The sequence below is a fragment of the Phocoena phocoena genome, chromosome 19 (assembly GCF_963924675.1).
Source record: "Phocoena phocoena chromosome 19, mPhoPho1.1, whole genome shotgun sequence".
NCBI lineage: Eukaryota > Metazoa > Chordata > Mammalia > Artiodactyla > Phocoenidae > Phocoena > Phocoena phocoena.
In genome coordinates, this window is record NC_089237.1 from 54253387 (window position 1) to 54271278 (window position 17892).

Genomic DNA, 17892 nt, shown 5'->3' on the forward strand with positions numbered 1-17892 from the left:
AAAACTGCCATTGGTAATTTGATAGGGATTACATTGAATCTGTAGATTGCTTTGGATAGTATAGTCATTTTCACAATGTTGATTCTTCCTATCCAAAAACATGGTCTATTTCTCCAACTGTTTGTATCATTTTAATTTCTTTCATCAGTCTCTTATAGTTTTCTGCATACAGGTTTTTTGTCTCCTTAGGTAGGTTTATTCCTAGGTATTTTATTCTTTTTGTTGCAATGGTAAATGAGAGTGTTTTCTTAATTTCTGTTCCAGATAGTTAATCATTAGTGTATAGGAGTGCAAGAGATTTCTGTGCATTAATTTTGTATCCTGCTACTTTACCAAATTCATTGATTAGCTCTAGTAGTTTTCTGGTAGCATCTTTAGGATTCTCTATGTATAATATGTCATGTGCAAACAGTGACAATTTTACTTCTTCTTTTCTGATTTGGATTTCTTTTCTTTCTTTTTCTTCTCTGATTGCTGTGGCTAAAACTTCCAAAACTATGTTGAATAATAGTGGTGAGAGTGGACAGCCTTGTCTTGTTCCTGATCTTAGAGGAAATGGTTTCAGTTTTTCACCACTGAGAATGATGTTGGCTGTGGATTTTGTCATATATGGCCTTTATTATGTTGAGGTAGGTTCCCTCTATGCCTACTTTCTGGAGTATTTTTATCATAAATGGGTGATGAATTTTGTCAAAAGCTTCTTCTGCATCTGTTGAGATGATGATTTGGATTTTATCCTTCAGTTTGTTAATATGGGTATTACATTGATTGATTTGCGTTTATTGAAGAATCCTTGCATTCCTGGAATAAACCCCACTTGATCATGGTGTATGATCCTTTAATGTGCTGCTGGATTCTGTTTGCTAGTATTTTGTTGAGGATTTTTGCATCTATGTTCATCAGTGATATTGGCCTGTAGTTTTCTTTTTTTGTAACATCTGTGTCTGGTTTTGGTATCAGGGTGATGATGGCCTCATAGAATGGGTTTGGGAGTGTTCCTCCCTCTGCTATATTTTGGAAGAGTTTGAGAAGGATAGATGTTAGCTGTTCTCTAAATGTTTGATAGAATTCTCCTGTGAAGCCATCTGGTCTTGGGCTTTTGTTTGTTGGAAGATTTTTAATCACAGTTTCAATTTCAGTGCTTGTGATTGGTCTCTTTATATTTTCTATGTCTTCCTGGTTCAGTCTCCGAAGGTTGTGCTTTTCTAAGAATTTGTCCATTTCTTCCAGGTTGTCCATTTTATTGGTATATAGTTGCTTGTAGTAATCTCTCATGATCCTTTGTATTTCTGCAGAGTCAGTTGTTACTTCTCCTTTTTCATTTCTAATTCTGTTGATTTGAGTCTTCTTCCTTTTCTTCTTGATGAGTCTGGCTAATGGTTTATCAATTCTTTTTATCTTCTCAAAGAACCAGCTTTTAGGTTTATTGATCTTTGCTATCATTTCCTTCATTTCTTTTTCATTTATTTCTGATCTGATCTTTATGATTTCTGTCCTTCTGCTAACTTTGGGGTCTTTTTGTTCTTCTTTCTCTAATTGCTTTAGGTCTAAGGTTAGGTTGTTTATTTGAGATTTCTCTTGTTTCTTCAGGTAGGATTGTATTGCTATAAACTTCCCTCTTAGAACTGCTTTTGCTGCATCCCATAGGTGTTGGGCCATCGTGTTTTCATTGTCATTTCTTTCTAGGTATTTTTTGATTTCCTCTTTGATTTCTTCAGTGATCTCTTGGTTATTTAGTAGTGTATTCTTTAGCCTCCATGTGTTTGTATTTTTTACAGTTTTTTTCCTGTAATTGCTATCAGTCTCATAGCATTGTGGTCGGAAAAGATACTTGATACCATTTCAATTTTCTTAAATTTACCAAGGCTTGATTTGTGACCCAAGATATGATCCTGGAGAATATTCCATGAGCACTTGAGAAGAAAGTGTATTCTGTTGTTTTTGGAATGGGATGTCCTGTAAATATCAATTAAGTCCATCTTGTTTAATGAATCATTTAAAGCTTATGTTTCCTTATTTATTTTCATTTTGGATAATCAGTCCATTTGTGAAAGTGGGGTGTTAAAGTCCCCTACTATTATTGTGTTACTGTCGATTTCCCCTTTTATGGCTGTTAGCATTTGCCTTATGTATTGAGGTGCTCCTATGTTGGATGCATAAATATTTACTATTTTTATATCTTCTTCTTAGATTGATCCCTTGATCATTATGTAGTGTCCTTCTTTGTCTCTTGTAATAGTCTTTATTTTAAAGTCATTGTGTCTGATGTGAGAATTGCTACTCCAGCTTTCTTTTGATTTCCATTTTAATGGAATATCTTTTTCCATCCCCTCACTTTCAGTCTGTATGTGTCCCCAGATCTGAAGTGGGTCTCTTGTAGACAGCATATATACGGGTCTTGTTTTTATATCCATTCAGCAAGTCTATGTCTTTTGGTTGGGGCATTTAATTCATTCACATTTAAGATAATTATTGATATGTATGTTCCTATTACCATTTTCTTAATTGTTTTGGGTTTGTTATTGTAGATCTTTTCCTACTCTTGTGTTGCCTGCCTAGAGAAGTTCCTTTAGCATTTGTTTTAAAGCTGGTTTTGTGGTGCTGAATTCTCTTAGCTTCTGCTTGTCTGTAAAGTTTTTCATTTCTCCGTTGAACCTGAATGAGATCCTTGCTGGGTAGAGTAATCTTGGTTGTAGGTTTTTCCGTTTCATCACTTTAAATATGTCCTGCCACTCCCTTCTGGCTTGCAGAGTTTCTGCTGAAAGATCAGCTATTAACCTTATGAGGATTCCCGTATTTGTTGCTTTTCCCTTGCTGTTTTTAATATTTTTTCTTTGTATTTAATTTTTGATAGTTTGGTTAATATGTGTCTTGGCATGTTTCTCCTTGGATTTATCCCGTATGGGACTCTCTGTGCTTCCTGGACTTGATTGACTATTTCCTTTCCGATATTAAGGAAGTTTTCAGCTGTAATCTCTTCAACTATTTTCTCAGACCCTTTCTTTTTCTCTTCTTCTTTTGGGACCCCAATAATTCGAATGTTGGTGCATTTAATGTTGTCCCAGAGGTCTTTGAGGCTGTCCTCAATTCTTTTCATTCTTTTTTCTTTATTCTGCTCTGCAGTAGTTATTTCCACTATTTATCTTCCTGGTCACTTATCCGTTCTTCTGCCTCAGTTATTCTGCTATTGATTCCTTCTAGAGAATTTTTAATTTCATTTATTGTGTTGTTCATCCTTGTTTGTTTGCTCTTTAGTTCTTCTAGGTCCTAGTTAAATGTTTCTTGTATTTTCTCCATTCTGTTTCTAAGATTTTTGATCATCTTTACTATCATTACTCTGAATTCTTTTTCAGGTAGACTGCCTATTTCCTCCTCATTTGTTTGGTCTGGTGGGTTTTTACCTTGCTCCTTCATCTGCTGCATATTTCTCTGTCTTCTCATTTTGCTTAACTTACTGTGTTTGGGGTCTCCTTTTTGCAGGCTGCAGGTTCATAGTTCCTATTGTCTTTGGTGTCTGCCCCCAGTGCCTAAGGTTGGTTCCGTGGGTTGTGTAGGATTTCTGGTAGAGGGGACTGGTGCCTGTGTTCTGGTGGATGAGGCTGTATCTTGTCTTTCTGGTGGGCAGGACTGCATCCGGTCGTGTGTTTTGGAGTGTCTGTGAACTTAGTATGATTTTAGGCAGCCTCTCTGCTAATGGGTGGGATTGTGTTACTGTCTTGATAGTTGTTTGGCATGGGGTGTCCAGCACTGGAGCTTGCTGGTCGTTAAGTGGAGCTGGGTCTTAGTTTTGAGATGGAGATCTCTGGGAGAGCTCTCACCAATTGATATTACGTGGTGCTGGGAGGTCTCTGGTGGTCCAGTGTTCTGAACTTGGCTCTCCCACCTCGGAATCTGAGGCCTGCCACCTGACTGGAGCACCAAGACCCTGTCAGCCACCCAGTCATGCATAAGCAAGGCAAGGGAGATCCTGGGCGAGGGGTCCCACCAGGTCATGTAGACTCCTGGACTCTTTGATGTCCTCTTATTCCTTTGCACTTAGTCTAGTTTCACTTGCTCGTAGGGAGCCGCGTGAAAAGGCCTCTCAGCTGCTCCTTCAGACCAGAGTTCCCAAACTTTAGGCTTGATTTGTTTATTTAATTCGAGTGTCCATCCTTGACTCGGTTTCCATATGGAATGGATCTTGATCTTACATATCCTTTTCTTAATCCTCCTTGGAAACAGTGAAAAGAGAGTAATGTATCACTTCATTTCCAGCATAGAGTTCACTGTCGAAAATCAGCATTTCACACATCAGAAATCTCACCTTGCCAAAACCTTTGTGCAGTTTACCACAGAGTCCCATCAGTGGCTTTTACTCTCTAGAGTTGGGGAAGCTTTGAGGATGGCAAAATGGAAGGGGCTAAGCTTTAAAGAGAATGCCTTTGATGTGCTTCCGAGGAGAGATGCAGTAAATAGTGGTCAAAAGTAATAGCTAAGACTTCCATGGAGGGATAAGATTGGGAGTTGTATTAATGGGACATTGGGGTGGTTTATGTGAGTGTATATAAGGAACCCAAAATTTGGGTTCTAGCCCTTGATTCTAGGCACTAATTAGCCATCTGCTCTTGAGTATATCACTTCTTTGTGACAAACCGGACTCATATGTAAAATAGAAGCCTACTGTGTTACAATTTTTGAAAATATTAAAGTACCTGTCTTTGTCTGTCTGACTTATCTCACATGGCAGTATACCCTTCAGGTCCGTCCACGTTCTTGAAAATGGCAAGATTTCATTCTTCTTTATGGCTGAGTAATATTACATTGTAGATGTATACCACATCTTCTTTATCCATTCATCTGTTTTTATTTATATGTGGAATCTAAAAAACCAAACAAATGAACAAATATATAACAAACTAAAAACAGACTCACAGATACAAGGAACAAACTAGTGGTTGCCAGAGGAGGGAGGGGGTAGGGGGATGGGTGAAATAGATGAAGGGGATGAAGAGGTACAAAATACCAGTTACAGAATAAATAAGTCACAGGGGTATAATGTACAGCACAGGGAATATAGTCAGTAATATTAAAATAACTTTGTATGGTGCATTATCCATAAACATATGGAATCACTATGTTGTACATCTGAAACTGATACAATATTGTAAGTCAATTTTATGTCAATAAACAAGAAAAAAGAAGTAAATTATATACATACATACGTGTGTGTGTGTGTGTGTGTGTGTGTATCCTAATGGATACACTGTTGACATTTTGAGCTGTAGACAGTGGTTCTCCAACTTGAAAGTGCATCAGAATCACCCAGAGGGCTTATTAAAATACTGATTCCTAGACCCCATCCCCAGAGTCTCTGACTCGTAGGTCTGGCTGGGGCCGGACAATTTGCGTTTCCAAGGATTTCTTCCCAAGTGTTGCTGCTGGTCTGAGGACCACACTTTGAGAACCACTGCTAGAGAACAGAGTCTGAGTCTCAGAATGATGAGACCCAACACTCTAGTGGTTGTCACGTGGTTGTCACATAAGCAATACTGATAAGTAACTTCCCAGACATGCTCTCCACTCTGTTGGCATGGTTTCCTTCATAGGTTCAACGACACCTTTCCAAACTCTTTGACAATATGGCCAAGATGCAGTTCCAGCTGGACGCCAGTGAGAAACCTACCAAGATCAGTCTTGGCATGTACAGCAAGGAAGAAGAGTATGTGGCCTTCAGCGAGCCCTGTGACTGCAGTGGGCAGGTAACGTATGCCTTTCTCTCTCAGGTGTCTGCATTCAGGCATCAGCCTTTGTGACCCTGGGCCGGCACTGCTGTCAGTGCCCTGGGACTGCCAGTTCCCTTGACTTGAACCAATGTTGGAGTAGCTTCCAGTGCCCACTTTCCTCTCTCTGGGAAGGACACATGTCAATATCCATATATCTTCCTTAACCAAAGACCTGTGCAGAGAGGAATAAAATGCACATAAACAATTACCTGAGTCAAAGAGAGAAGGATTTTAAAATGATTAGCAGCACCAGGAAACTTTAACATGACAAGCCCACAGGGGAATGTAGGACACTGACACCTTCCCCGGGAGAACATGCCCTTTGAAATCAACCATATTCCTGAACGGTCACTTCTCTGTACAATACACCTCTCACAGCTCTACCCTGTGGAGAGCCCACCACCGCCCTTCTCCAGAAACTACCACCTCCAAATCTCCCGGGTACAATTCCAGAAACACAAAACATGAGACCATTCTCTCCTTAAACCTCCTTCCATCTTTCACCATCACCGCTAAAGGATAAGCGCTACTTTGTTCACTATCCTAAATGATCCAGCAAAGCATTGTCCCTGGGGTTCTAATCCAGTCCAGAGTAACACCTGGAGAAAATACCTTTTCAGAGTTCTACCTTCATCCACATGTATCTTGGAAAGCAATTCTCGTACTTGAAAATAGTCACACATTCTCAGTTTTATGAAATGGACCTTGGGGTTTGATTCAAACCTTGGCTGTTCTTTTTGTAGACCCAGAAAGCATTTAGTTGGAAAATATAATCCTGGCCTTTGGCTTCATACTCAGTGTGGACAAGGTCACGAGAGTCCACTGACTTATTTACACCCAGCTCAACCCAGATTAAGATTTCCTCATGAGAACTCTGGGCGGCAGCCCCACATCCCCTGAACCTACTCCTCCGCCCAGTGGGCTCCAGTGGGCACATCCCCCCTGTTGTTACTTGAGCCCCGTCCTGCGTTACACAAACGAACTGTCTCCCTGTGCCTTCTGGCGGCTGTTTGGGGTTGTCCATCGTGCCTGGGCTCATTTTCTTCACTCCCTCAGGCTGAGTGAAGTGTATCACTGAGCACATCTTAGGAACCCAGCGTCTAACCCCGAGTTCTTCTTCCAGGTAGAAATATGGCTGAGCCATGTGCTTGCTCACATGAAGGCCACCGTGAGGCACGAGATGACAGAAGGCATAACTGCCTATGAAGAGAAGCCAAGGGAGCAGTGGCTCTTTGACTACCCAGCTCAGGTATTCTCCGAAGCAGGACCTCTGTGGGCCCCCATCCTCTGCTTGCTCTCTTCCTCGATGACCTCCATCAGCCTCCTGGGGCTGCCAGACTCACTCATGCTTCAGGGTCAGGAGAGGCTGGTCTGGAAGGGGTCAGCAGGAGGGACCAGGGGAACTGTCAACCGTGACGCAATCCAACCCCTACCTTGGAGAACTAAGGGTCGTCCGTTTTTACTCCATTGGCTACAGTAGGGAGAAAATGTAAGCAGTTCAGCTCACTGAGCCAGCCCACTTTGTGTGTGCCAAGCTGTTTGCTGAGTGCAGGAGACACCAGCCAGAGGCATGACGATGTAACCCTGCCCTGCTGGGGCTTACAGACTGGCGTGGAAGTCAGTCACCTACAAGTGGGACCTGGTGTGACAATAAAGGAGGCTCAGGGTCCTCTGGGAGCCTGTAGCTGGTTAGCGGGGTCTGGGGATCACCCTCCTGAGGATATGATGCCTAAGCCGAGGTTTGAAACACATGAAAGGTGGAGGGAAGGATCAACGAAGCATGGGTAAGAGTACAGGCAAAGGCTCAGAAGCAAGTGAGAGTGCGCTGTGTTTGAAGCCTGAGTGTGGTGGAAGCAGGAGTGAGGGGAAGAGGGAACAAGAGGTGGCAGGTGGGTCTGGAGAGGAAACTGGAGGACAGCACTCGCGGACCACGCTTGGGAGTCTCGTCTCATTCCAGGATATCGGAATCCTTCACCGGGCTCTCAGGAGGGTAACAAGAGAAAGAGGAGAGTTAATGAGGCTATTTTTAATGACTCTGGCTGCAATACACCACTCCTGCCTCCCCTGTTAATGGCTAGTATTAGTGTTGGTTTGGTTTATTTGGGGTTACAGATATTTGGTGGTAACTGAAGCCCAAGGAGTAGATAAGATTGCCCTGGAAAATATGCAGACTGAGATGAGGGTGCAGAACAAACTCTTGAGCATCATTCAAAGGCTGTGTAGGCAAGGAGAAGCCAGTAGAGCAGAATGAGAAACAACATTTTCTGATGGAAGGAACACCAAGGAATGGTAGTCATGGAAACCAAAAGAGGGAGTGTTGATGGCGGATAAGAGGTCAGTTACACCACACACGTCTAAGAGATCAAGCAAAATGAAGAGGCTAACGTACGTCCATGGACTTGGTGAGGCCATTTCAGTGGAGTGGTAGGGAAGAGACCACACTGCAGGAGGTTGAGAAGTGAGAAAAAGGTGGGAAAATGTTGACAGCGAGTGTAGACAGAGAAGAGAAATAAGCCAGTGCTGCAGAAGGAAAAGGTATTGTTTTAACAGTATAGTTGGCACATCGCGTTCAAACCATCCCAACAAGATCACACAGCAGGAGGAACTTCTTTAACAAAAACCAATATGTCTAAATCCAAAGGCAAAAACCAATAAATTAGGTAATGGTACTTGTTACTACAACGGGATTCTCTACTTCACAAAGGGAATCATTCCCACCAGGATTCCTTGTTTACTTGAATCAGCGTTTTGTGGCAGGAGAATGTGTTGCCTCCTGCTATTGTGACAGACGTCATCTAGAGCAGTGTCTCCCGAACCAAGTGGGACCACGTCTCCACCATGGATAATCAAAATCACGCGTTTTCCTTATTAAGTTTCTCAGCAAAGAAATGTGCATTTAAATCGCTTTTTTTCATTTATTTATTTTGAATCTCTGAAGACTACAAATCATATTGACCATGTTGAATTTCAGTGGAATTCACCCTGACCTTCAAGAGTAGGCCTTTCAAAGTTATAGTTTTAAAGAGATACCGAAAAATGTAGTGAAAGTATTACGGGCAAGAAAAACTATGCCACACATGATCAGCAATGGCTCACTAAACTAGAATACTCCAACCATGAGAGGTTCCGGAAGAACAGAGCAAAGACTGAGTATCGTTGAGATGTTCAATCAACACTTTGTTATCCTCCCAGGCACGGGAAAGACGCTGTGGCCTGAGGAGCAAAAGCAGAAAGATCAGTGTACCAATTTCTAAAAGCCACTGACATTGACCAGCATGAGCCTTCGGTTGTTCTCAACCAAATGACATGTTTTTCAAGAGCAGAAAGCACTTTCCCCACTTGTGTTGTGCCCACTTCACACCTCCAAGGCCTTAGAGGCATATGCTCAATGAGACAGTGCTGGTGGAAGAGGGAGGGAAGGGGTATCTGTCCCCCACACAATGGCATTCTCAGCCCGTGCTGTGTGGGGACTGGGCTGGTTTGGGAGACAGTCCTGGTAATGGGTTTATTAAGTGACTCTTGGTGCCACAGGTGGCCCTGACCTGCACTCAGATCTGGTGGACCACAGAGGTGGGCATGGCATTTGCCAGGCTGGAGGAAGGCTATGAGAATGCCATGAAGGACTATTACAAGAAACAAGTGGCCCAGCTCAAAACCCTCATCACCATGCTGATCGGCCAGCTCTCCACGGGAGACCGGCAGAAGGTCATGACCATATGCACCATCGATGTCCATGCCCGGGATGTGGTGGCCAAGATGATTGCTCAGAAGGTGAGTTCCAGACTCACAGGAGTGTCGCTCTTTCTGGGCACCTACACTGTGAATATTGAGGTTAGGGAGAAGCTCATATATGGCTAAAACACAGGGGCTGCAAACTCTGCACCAGCCAGGGAACTGGGAGAGGATCACGGTGGCTGTTCATGCCTTTAGAACCCCAGCAGAACAGCATCATCTGAGCGGCTCGTGCTTCCTGTGCTGTGGGCAGCATACTGCTCTCCTGACCGGTACGCAGCACCCAACACCCAGGGCATCCAGACCCTTGTGGATCCTGTGGCCACGAGGCCGCCTGCTACCTATTGCACCCTGTGATTCACCCACCTCCTCTGCCATGCCCTCTGTAGGTGGACAATGCCCAGGCTTTCCTCTGGCTGTCCCAGCTGCGGCATCGCTGGGATGACGAGGCCAAACACTGCTTTGCCAACATCTGTGATGCTCAGTTTCTATACTCCTATGAGTACCTGGGAAATACACCTCGCCTGGTGATCACGCCTTTGACAGACAGGTGAGCACTGGAGTCAGCCACTGACAGAGAACCCTCCTGCTGTTTGGCTCACACCATCCAATGACCACCCAGTGTCACTTGCTATTGCCCACAGAGCTGCAGGGCGAGGGCCAGACGCAACCCAACAGAGGTAAAATAAAACTGAAAGGGTGTGGAGCAGAGCCCGTATCAGAGCAAACCCCGGAGCAAATCGATGAGCCATGGCTTTTTGAGGAATGACTAGGCAGTCCTACACACCTGGATTCTCATTCCAGCTGTGACACATACCAGCTGTTGTTTGACCATGAAAACCTTGACATGATTCTTGGTTTATTCATCCATGAAATGGAGGTAGTAACTCCCACTTGACGTGAATTTTGTAAGGATAAAAAACAGGAATGCTTGTTAAGGAGTTCAGGGCATAATAAGTGCTCAGTAAATAATTCCTATGACTATTTTCTTATCAATCAACTGGCACATTTATTTAGCACCTCTCACTTTGGGAATACAAAGATGAGAGCAAGGTCCCTACCATTCAGGAGCTTACAATTTCTTTTACCATACTCTCTGTCATTCATATTCATTATAAATGAATCCATGCCAGACCCTGAACTAGTCACTGGGAATACAAAGATGACTAAAAGTTAAACTCCACTTCTATTGAGGGAAATATGACATACGTAGAAAAAAATTTACAAACATACACCACACACACGGCAATAACCCTATGCATCGCTCCGTTTATCCTCTTCCTTACATTTCCCACATTCTGAAATGAACTTGCCTTCTTGCTTATTGGCGGCAGTCCCCTTTGGAATGTAAACTTTTTTGCTCTCAGGGACCTTTGTCTGTCTTGTTTGTTGCTATTATCACCAGTACCTAGTAGACGTTGAATTATTATCCATTGATGAATGAAGGGTAGTTGATTATTGTAAGAATGACAGAATCAGGAAGGGGAGGTCGGTTCAGAGGAGGGATCCACACAGGACTCCACCTGTGCCTTGGCTCCCAGAGAAGCAGCAGCAGCCGCTTCACTGTCTCCTGTTCTCGCTGGGCACCACCCTGCTCGCTGTCCCAGCTGAGGACGAAAGGCAGACAGCGTAGGTTCAGAGGGATGCAGGTCCCTCTGCAGCTGGAACAGTAAAGGCTGCAGCACCTCTGGGGCTTTGGGCATCTCGGGCTTTTACCCGGGCTTTCCTGGGTCATGATCAGTTGGAGGGGCTCATTCACTGTGGGTTCAGGGAAAAGTTTTCCCACCTCAAGCTTCATTCACAGGGGACCCTCTCATATGCTCTTTGTCTTTATGATGATTCTCAGCAGCACACCAGTCCTAAACAGGAAGGGCTTTGGGAAGAGTGTTCTCTTTGGCAGTGAGCTTTTCTGCCTGCCTTGGACTTGGAGCTAATAGTTTTGGAATTTATATCGCTCGGAACAGAATAATGAAGCCATTATATATTTGAGCAACTTGGTTAATGTCTGTCTCTCACTGTGACTGTATGTTCCACAAAAACATTGGCTTTGATTTGCTCACTGCTCTGCCCCAGGACCCAGCACCGTGTCCAGCAAATAATAGGCATTCACGAAGTACTCCTTGTGTAAAGGCAGGGAAATGACTTCTGAGGTTCGGAGTAGTATGCCCAGCTTCCCATACCATGCAAAATATTTCCTTCCTGCCCACAGGCACACCAGACATTATCATTCCAAGTGATAAAAAACACAGCACTGTCTTTTCCCTGAGTCTTCCTACCTGCGCAGGAGTTGAAGAAGATAATTACCTCTTTTGGGTTTAGAGGTCTCTAGTACTCTAATGCCGAATACCTCATAGAGGGAAAGGGTAAAGTTTTGACAGTGAATTATTTCTAAAATAGGCGTTTATCACCTCTCATATGAAAGGATGCAAATAGGAACTTGCAAGAAAAATTTGCTGCAAAGAATGGCAAATACTATGCAGACCTTGACCTTGTTTTGCACATGAGATACTTTTCTGACAAAGTAGTATATAGTGAATATTTATATGGTGAATTCCATTTTCTCATTGACTTCCATTATTATCTCAAGAAATGTTTTGCCCAGAAAGAAATTGGCCTCAACACAGAAAATCACATTTTAAAGAGCATTCAGCTTTTGCTAGTGTGTAGCTTAAGTACGTTTAATTCTCTCCTGCCAGAGGAATTAATCAAATGGACAATTTATCCATACAACCTCTGCACATTCATTAAAAGCACAACCACATTACAGTACGTCCGACTGATTATGCCTGTTTCTTTGGAATTTCCCGTTGCCTGGATGGGACCTGAATGTATAAGTAGGTACAATGGCTCAGCCATTGTCACAGGACTTTGGCACACTGCTAAGTTGAAGGACTAAACGGAGATACTTTTTCAGGCTGAACAAAAGCCATTCTCCTAAGTTGTTTCTTAACCTATGGATGATCTCCTCCCCCTTTACCCCCCTTCCCTCATGTTTGCACACAAACACCCCTTTCAGCCCCGTACCGGAAGTACTGTTTTAATCAACAGCTTATCAATTTTGAGTACCTCTTAATTTCTCAGGCACTACTGCAAGTGGGTGAGATATAATTGATGCAAGAGTCTTTGAGGGTGATTTGCTGGGTAGGACGCAACTAGCAAAGTCTTACACTTTCTTTTTAAGTTTTTTTAATTGAAATATAGTTGACCTACAGCGCTATATTAGTTTCGGGTATACAGGATAGTGATTCAATGTTTTTATACATTATACTCCATTTAAAGTTATTATAAAATATTGGTTGTATTTCCTGTGCTGTACATTACATCCTTGTATCTTATTTATTTTATGCATAATAGTTCATACTTCTTAATCCCCTTCCCCTATCTTATCCCTCTCTCCAGTCCTCTCCCCAATGGTAACCACTAGTTTGTTCTCTGTATCTGTGAGTCTGTTTTGTTATATTCATTCATTTTATTTTCTGGATTCCACATATAAGTGAAAACATACAGTATTTGTCTTTCTCAGTTTGACTTAACTTCACTAAGCATAATACCCTCCAAGACCATCCATATTGTTGCAAATGGCAAAATCTCATTCTTTTAAAAGCTTTTGCACAGTGAAGGAAACCATCAACAAAACAAAAAGACAACCTGCTGAATGGGAGAAGATATTTACAAATGGTATGTCTGAGAAGGGGTTAATATCCAAAATATATAAAAGAGCTCATACAACTCCATCAAAAAAACAATCTGATTTTAAAATGTGCAGGAAACCTGAACAGACATTTCTCCAAAGAAGACATACACATGGCCAGCAGGCACATGAAAAGATGCTCAACATCACTAATCATTAGGGAAATGCAAATCAAAACCACAGTGAGATATCACTTCACACCTGTTGGAATAACTATCATAAAAAGACAACAAATAATAAATGTTGGTGGGGATGTGGAGAAAAGGGAACCCTAGTTCACTGTTGGTGGGAATGTAAATTGGTGCAGCCACTATGGAAAACAGTATGGAGGTTCCTCAGAGAATTAAAAATAGGACTACCATATGATCCAGCAATTCTTTTTAAGTTTTTATCTGATATTATTTTTGAAAAACTTAGTAATCTGTAAACAAAGAAAATAAAAGTTACCAGGAATAACCGTTGTTAATATTCAGTCTGTTTCCTTCTCATGTAGATTTTGAAAAAATGAAATTGCAACCATATGCTGTATATAAAATATCATAGACTTTTTCATGTAACAATATATCATGTATATACTCTCTAAATATTCTTCTAAACCCCTCTTATAGCTGGATTATCTTCTATTTACAAGTATCCCATAGTTTATGTAACATAACCACATTATGGGCCATTTAAGTTGTATCTAAGCTCTTACTGCTAAAAATAAAGCTGCTGTGAACTCACTTATATATAAATTTTTACTGTATTTCCCATTATTTCCCCAGGAGGGATTCCAAGAAGCAGGATAATTAGATGATACATACTTTCAAGTTATTCTTTAAAAAGATATTGTTCCCACTGTCACTAGCAGTTTATGAGGTGGTCATCTCACAGTATCCTTACCAGCATTAAGTATTATTGTTTAAAATATTATTAACTTTATAAGTCAAAATGGTATCTCATTTGGATCTTGATGTTCTTAATTACTCACAGGCTTGAGCATTTTATGTGTTTATTGGCTGTTAGATTTCCTTCTCCTGTGAATTTGTTGTTATTATCATTGCTCATTTTATTACTTTTACACTTAGCAAGTTCCTGCCCATTTTAAGATCAGTTTAATATTCACCTGTATTGTATTATGGTTTATGTTATTTTACTTTTTCCTTTAACCTTTTTTAATTCCTTGGTAAATTTTTTGACTACTGAGTAAAGTGAATGTTTTCATCAAAACATTTTTGTAAAAAAAAACCAAAAAAACCCCCCACATTTTTGGTTACAAGTGATAGAAGTCTAACTTAACTTGAACTAACTCAAACTAACTTAAACAGAAAGAGGACTTGTTAAGTCAGACTTCTGGGGTAGGAGTCCAGCTTGCTGCAGTGTAACCAGCTTTCGGGCCTGAACAGGGAGCTATCAGGGCTTTACTGTCTCTCTCTTATCATGGCTTTGCTCTCTTCTGAGAGCTGATTCCTTTCTTGCATTGTTTTTCTTTGGCTGGAAAGATGGCCCACGCCGGATCCAGGAGGAAGAGAGACCCTCTCTTTCCCAGCACCATATGTCAGATTCCTTAAAGGGACCCTGATTGGTCCTGTTTGGATCATGTGCCCGTCTCTGAGCCAGTTACTGCAAACGATGAGATGGAGTATTTTGCTCAGGCCGAGCCTTGTGCCCACCCCTTGTGGGACAGCTTTTTTTTAATAAATTAATTTTACTTATTTATTTTTGGCTGTGTTGGGTCTTTGTTGCTTGTGAGGGCTTTCTCTAGTTGTGGTGAGCGCGGGCTACTCTTCCTTGTGGTGGGCGGGCTTCTCATTGCAGTGGCTTCTCTTGTTGCGGAGCACAGGCTCTAGGTACGCGGGCTTCAGTAGTTGTGTCTCACAGGCTCAGTAGTTGCGGCTCATGGGCTCTAGAGAGCAGGCTCAGTAGTTGTGGTACAGGGGCTTAGTTGCTCCATGGCATGTTGGATCTTCCCAGACCAGGGCTCAAACCCGTGTCCCCTGCATTGGCAGGCAGCTTCTGGCAAGGTGGGAAATACTTTGATTGACAGCCCCATGTGAATACTCCATGTAGAGGAGAGATGGCTTTCCAAAGTGTGGAGTCCTGGGAAAGGAAAACCCATAGAAACTATGTTAGGGAGCATATAATTAAATGTTTTGTTGTTGTTGTTTCTAAGTAGTCAGTAGGCCCAGCACATGAGTTATGGGTCCTTTCCCTCACTGGTTTGTGATGTTTGCTCAACCATATTCAGTTTTGAGTCTATCAAACTGCTTCAAAGTATCTATTCTTATTCTGTTTCATCAGTATGTCAATCCATCTATATGCAATGCTCTTTAAGGATTGTAACTTTATTGTGAGTGGTAATATTTTTATAGTAAAGGTCTGTATCATTCATTTTCATTTTCCTTTCCTTTTTCTTAAAGTTCTTCTGTTCTTTCAAATGAGCTTTCATCATTTTGTCAAGTTCTAAAATATAAATTATTAGGGTTTTGATTGGTGAGCCTTAAAACCTTCAAATTGATTTTGAAAGAATGGCCAGGCAATCTTTATAATATGTGATTTGCTTTTCTTTGTTCATACCTTCAATTATGTTTCTCAGAAAAGTTTATAAGTATCTTCATACAGGTTTTGAGTGTTTCTTATTGTTATCTCTATGTAGTTTTTAATTTTTTTGGTCCTATATAAGATTGTTTCTTCACTTTATATATATATTTTGTTTTGTTTTGTTTTGTTTTTTTGTGGGGTTTTTTTTGACCGTGCCACACAGCGTGCAGGATCTTAGTTCCCTGACCAGTGATTGAACCTGTGCCCCCTGCAGTGGAAGCACAGAGTCTTAACCACTGGACTGCCAGGGAAGTCCCTATATATATATATTTTAAAACAACTTTATTGAGCTTTATTTTATGTCAAAAATTTCGCCCATTCCAAGTGTTAGTAACTTTATCAAGTAGTGTAACCATCACCGTAAATCAATTTTGCAACATGTTTATGCCCCTCAGTAAGAGCCCTCATACCCATTTGTAGTTGATCCTCACTCCCACCCCCAGCCCTGGTCAACCACTAATCTACTTTCTGTCTGTATAAACTTGCCTATTCCGGACATTTCTTATAAATGGAACAATACAACATGTGGTCTCTTGTGTCTGACTTGTTTCATTTTGCATAATGTTTTGGGGTTCATCCATGATAGAACATGTGTCAGTAGTTTGTTACTTATTATTTCTGAATAATATTCCATTTTACAGATAAGACACATTTTGTCTATATAGTCATCTTAGGTAATTTTCAGTTTGGGGCTATTATAAACAATGCTGCTGTGAACATTTGCTTGCAAGTCTTTGCGTGGATGTATGTTTTCATTTCTCTTGGGTGTATACCTAGGGGAGGAATTGCTGGGTAGTACAGCAGTTTTATGTTTAACTTTTTGATAAACTGCCAAATTATTTTCCAAAGTGGCTGGATCGTCTTATATTCCCACCAGCAATGTATGAGGCTTCTCATTTCTCCACATCCTTGACATTTATTATTATCTGTCTTATTTATTGTAGCCATTCTAGTGGATGTGAAGTAGCATCTCATTTGAGTTTTAATTTGCATTTCTGTAATAATGTTATTGAGCATATTTTCATGTGCTTGTTGGCCATTTATACATCTTCTTTGGCATCATTTCTGTTCATATCGTTTATCTATTTTTTGATTGATCTGTTTGTACTCTTTTTTGAGTTCTAAGACTTCTTTGTATATTCCGGACATACTGCATATATGTTTGCAAATATTTTATCCCAGCCTGTTGTTTATCTTTTCACTTTCTTCATGGCATCTTTTGAAGTGCAAAAGTTTTTAATGTTGATGAGGTCCAGGTTGTCAGATTTTTCTTTTATGGACTGTGCTTTTGGTGTTGTAACTAAGAAATTTTTGCTTAATTTCATTATATCTTTAACTTTCTGTTCATTTACATATAGGAGAAAATTGTTTTTTTGTAAATTTATCTCCTATTCTTCCCATCTACTGCCCCATATTAAAAATTCTAAGAATTATGCTCTTGATTCTCCTTTTTCTAAGTCACTTCTAGAATTTGTAGTTATATTTGAACCATACACATAATATGAAGCATAATTAAACTATTCAAGTTTAGTTACTAAGTGTGTGTTATTCTTGGTAGATCATATGTCACTCATTGCTCTCAGTTGTTCCTGTCACGTTTTGAGAAAGACATTTACCAACTAGTGTAGGCAAACGAAGATGAGCACTAGATGATGAAGGACCTCATAACCACATGGCATAAGGAATGGATCTTAGAATTGGAGGTATTTATGCTGAGGACAAACAATTTTCAAATTTTAAATATTAAAATATTATAAGATGGACAGATTTGTTTTCGGTTGTTGCTAAGGACATTCTTCTATTAGTGCTATTTCTTATGTTGAGTTGGGAACCTATCGCAATCCCTGGGTCTTTTTCCTGTGACTTGCCATCTAACCACATTGCCCCCATTCCATGTACATGCAAGTGCTTGGAAGATTAATTTGCATTTGTTCTTCTTAAGTTTCACTTTGTTGGGTCTACCACATCATTTTCAATTGCTAAAATTATTTACAATTTTGGTCTACCTTCTATCTAATCAATTATTTCTTAACTCAAGTTATCTATGAATATATTGAACATCAGGAGTCTGTGTCCTGGTAATGCCACTAGAGGGCTCCCTCCAGGTAGATATTGTTGCATCCACGT

General features: G+C 41.0%; 1 protein-coding gene across 1 annotated transcript in view; it reads left to right on the plus strand.

The window, feature by feature from the left end:
- The window catches only part of DNAH9 (dynein axonemal heavy chain 9), a 300462-nt gene that overhangs the window by 84898 nt on the left and 197672 nt on the right, over nt 1-17892 (plus strand). Inside the window, 4 exon segments of the mRNA XM_065896659.1 lie at nt 5586-5738; nt 6886-7011; nt 9294-9533; nt 9884-10044. Of these exon segments, the coding sequence (XP_065752731.1) occupies nt 5586-5738; nt 6886-7011; nt 9294-9533; nt 9884-10044 (680 nt within the window).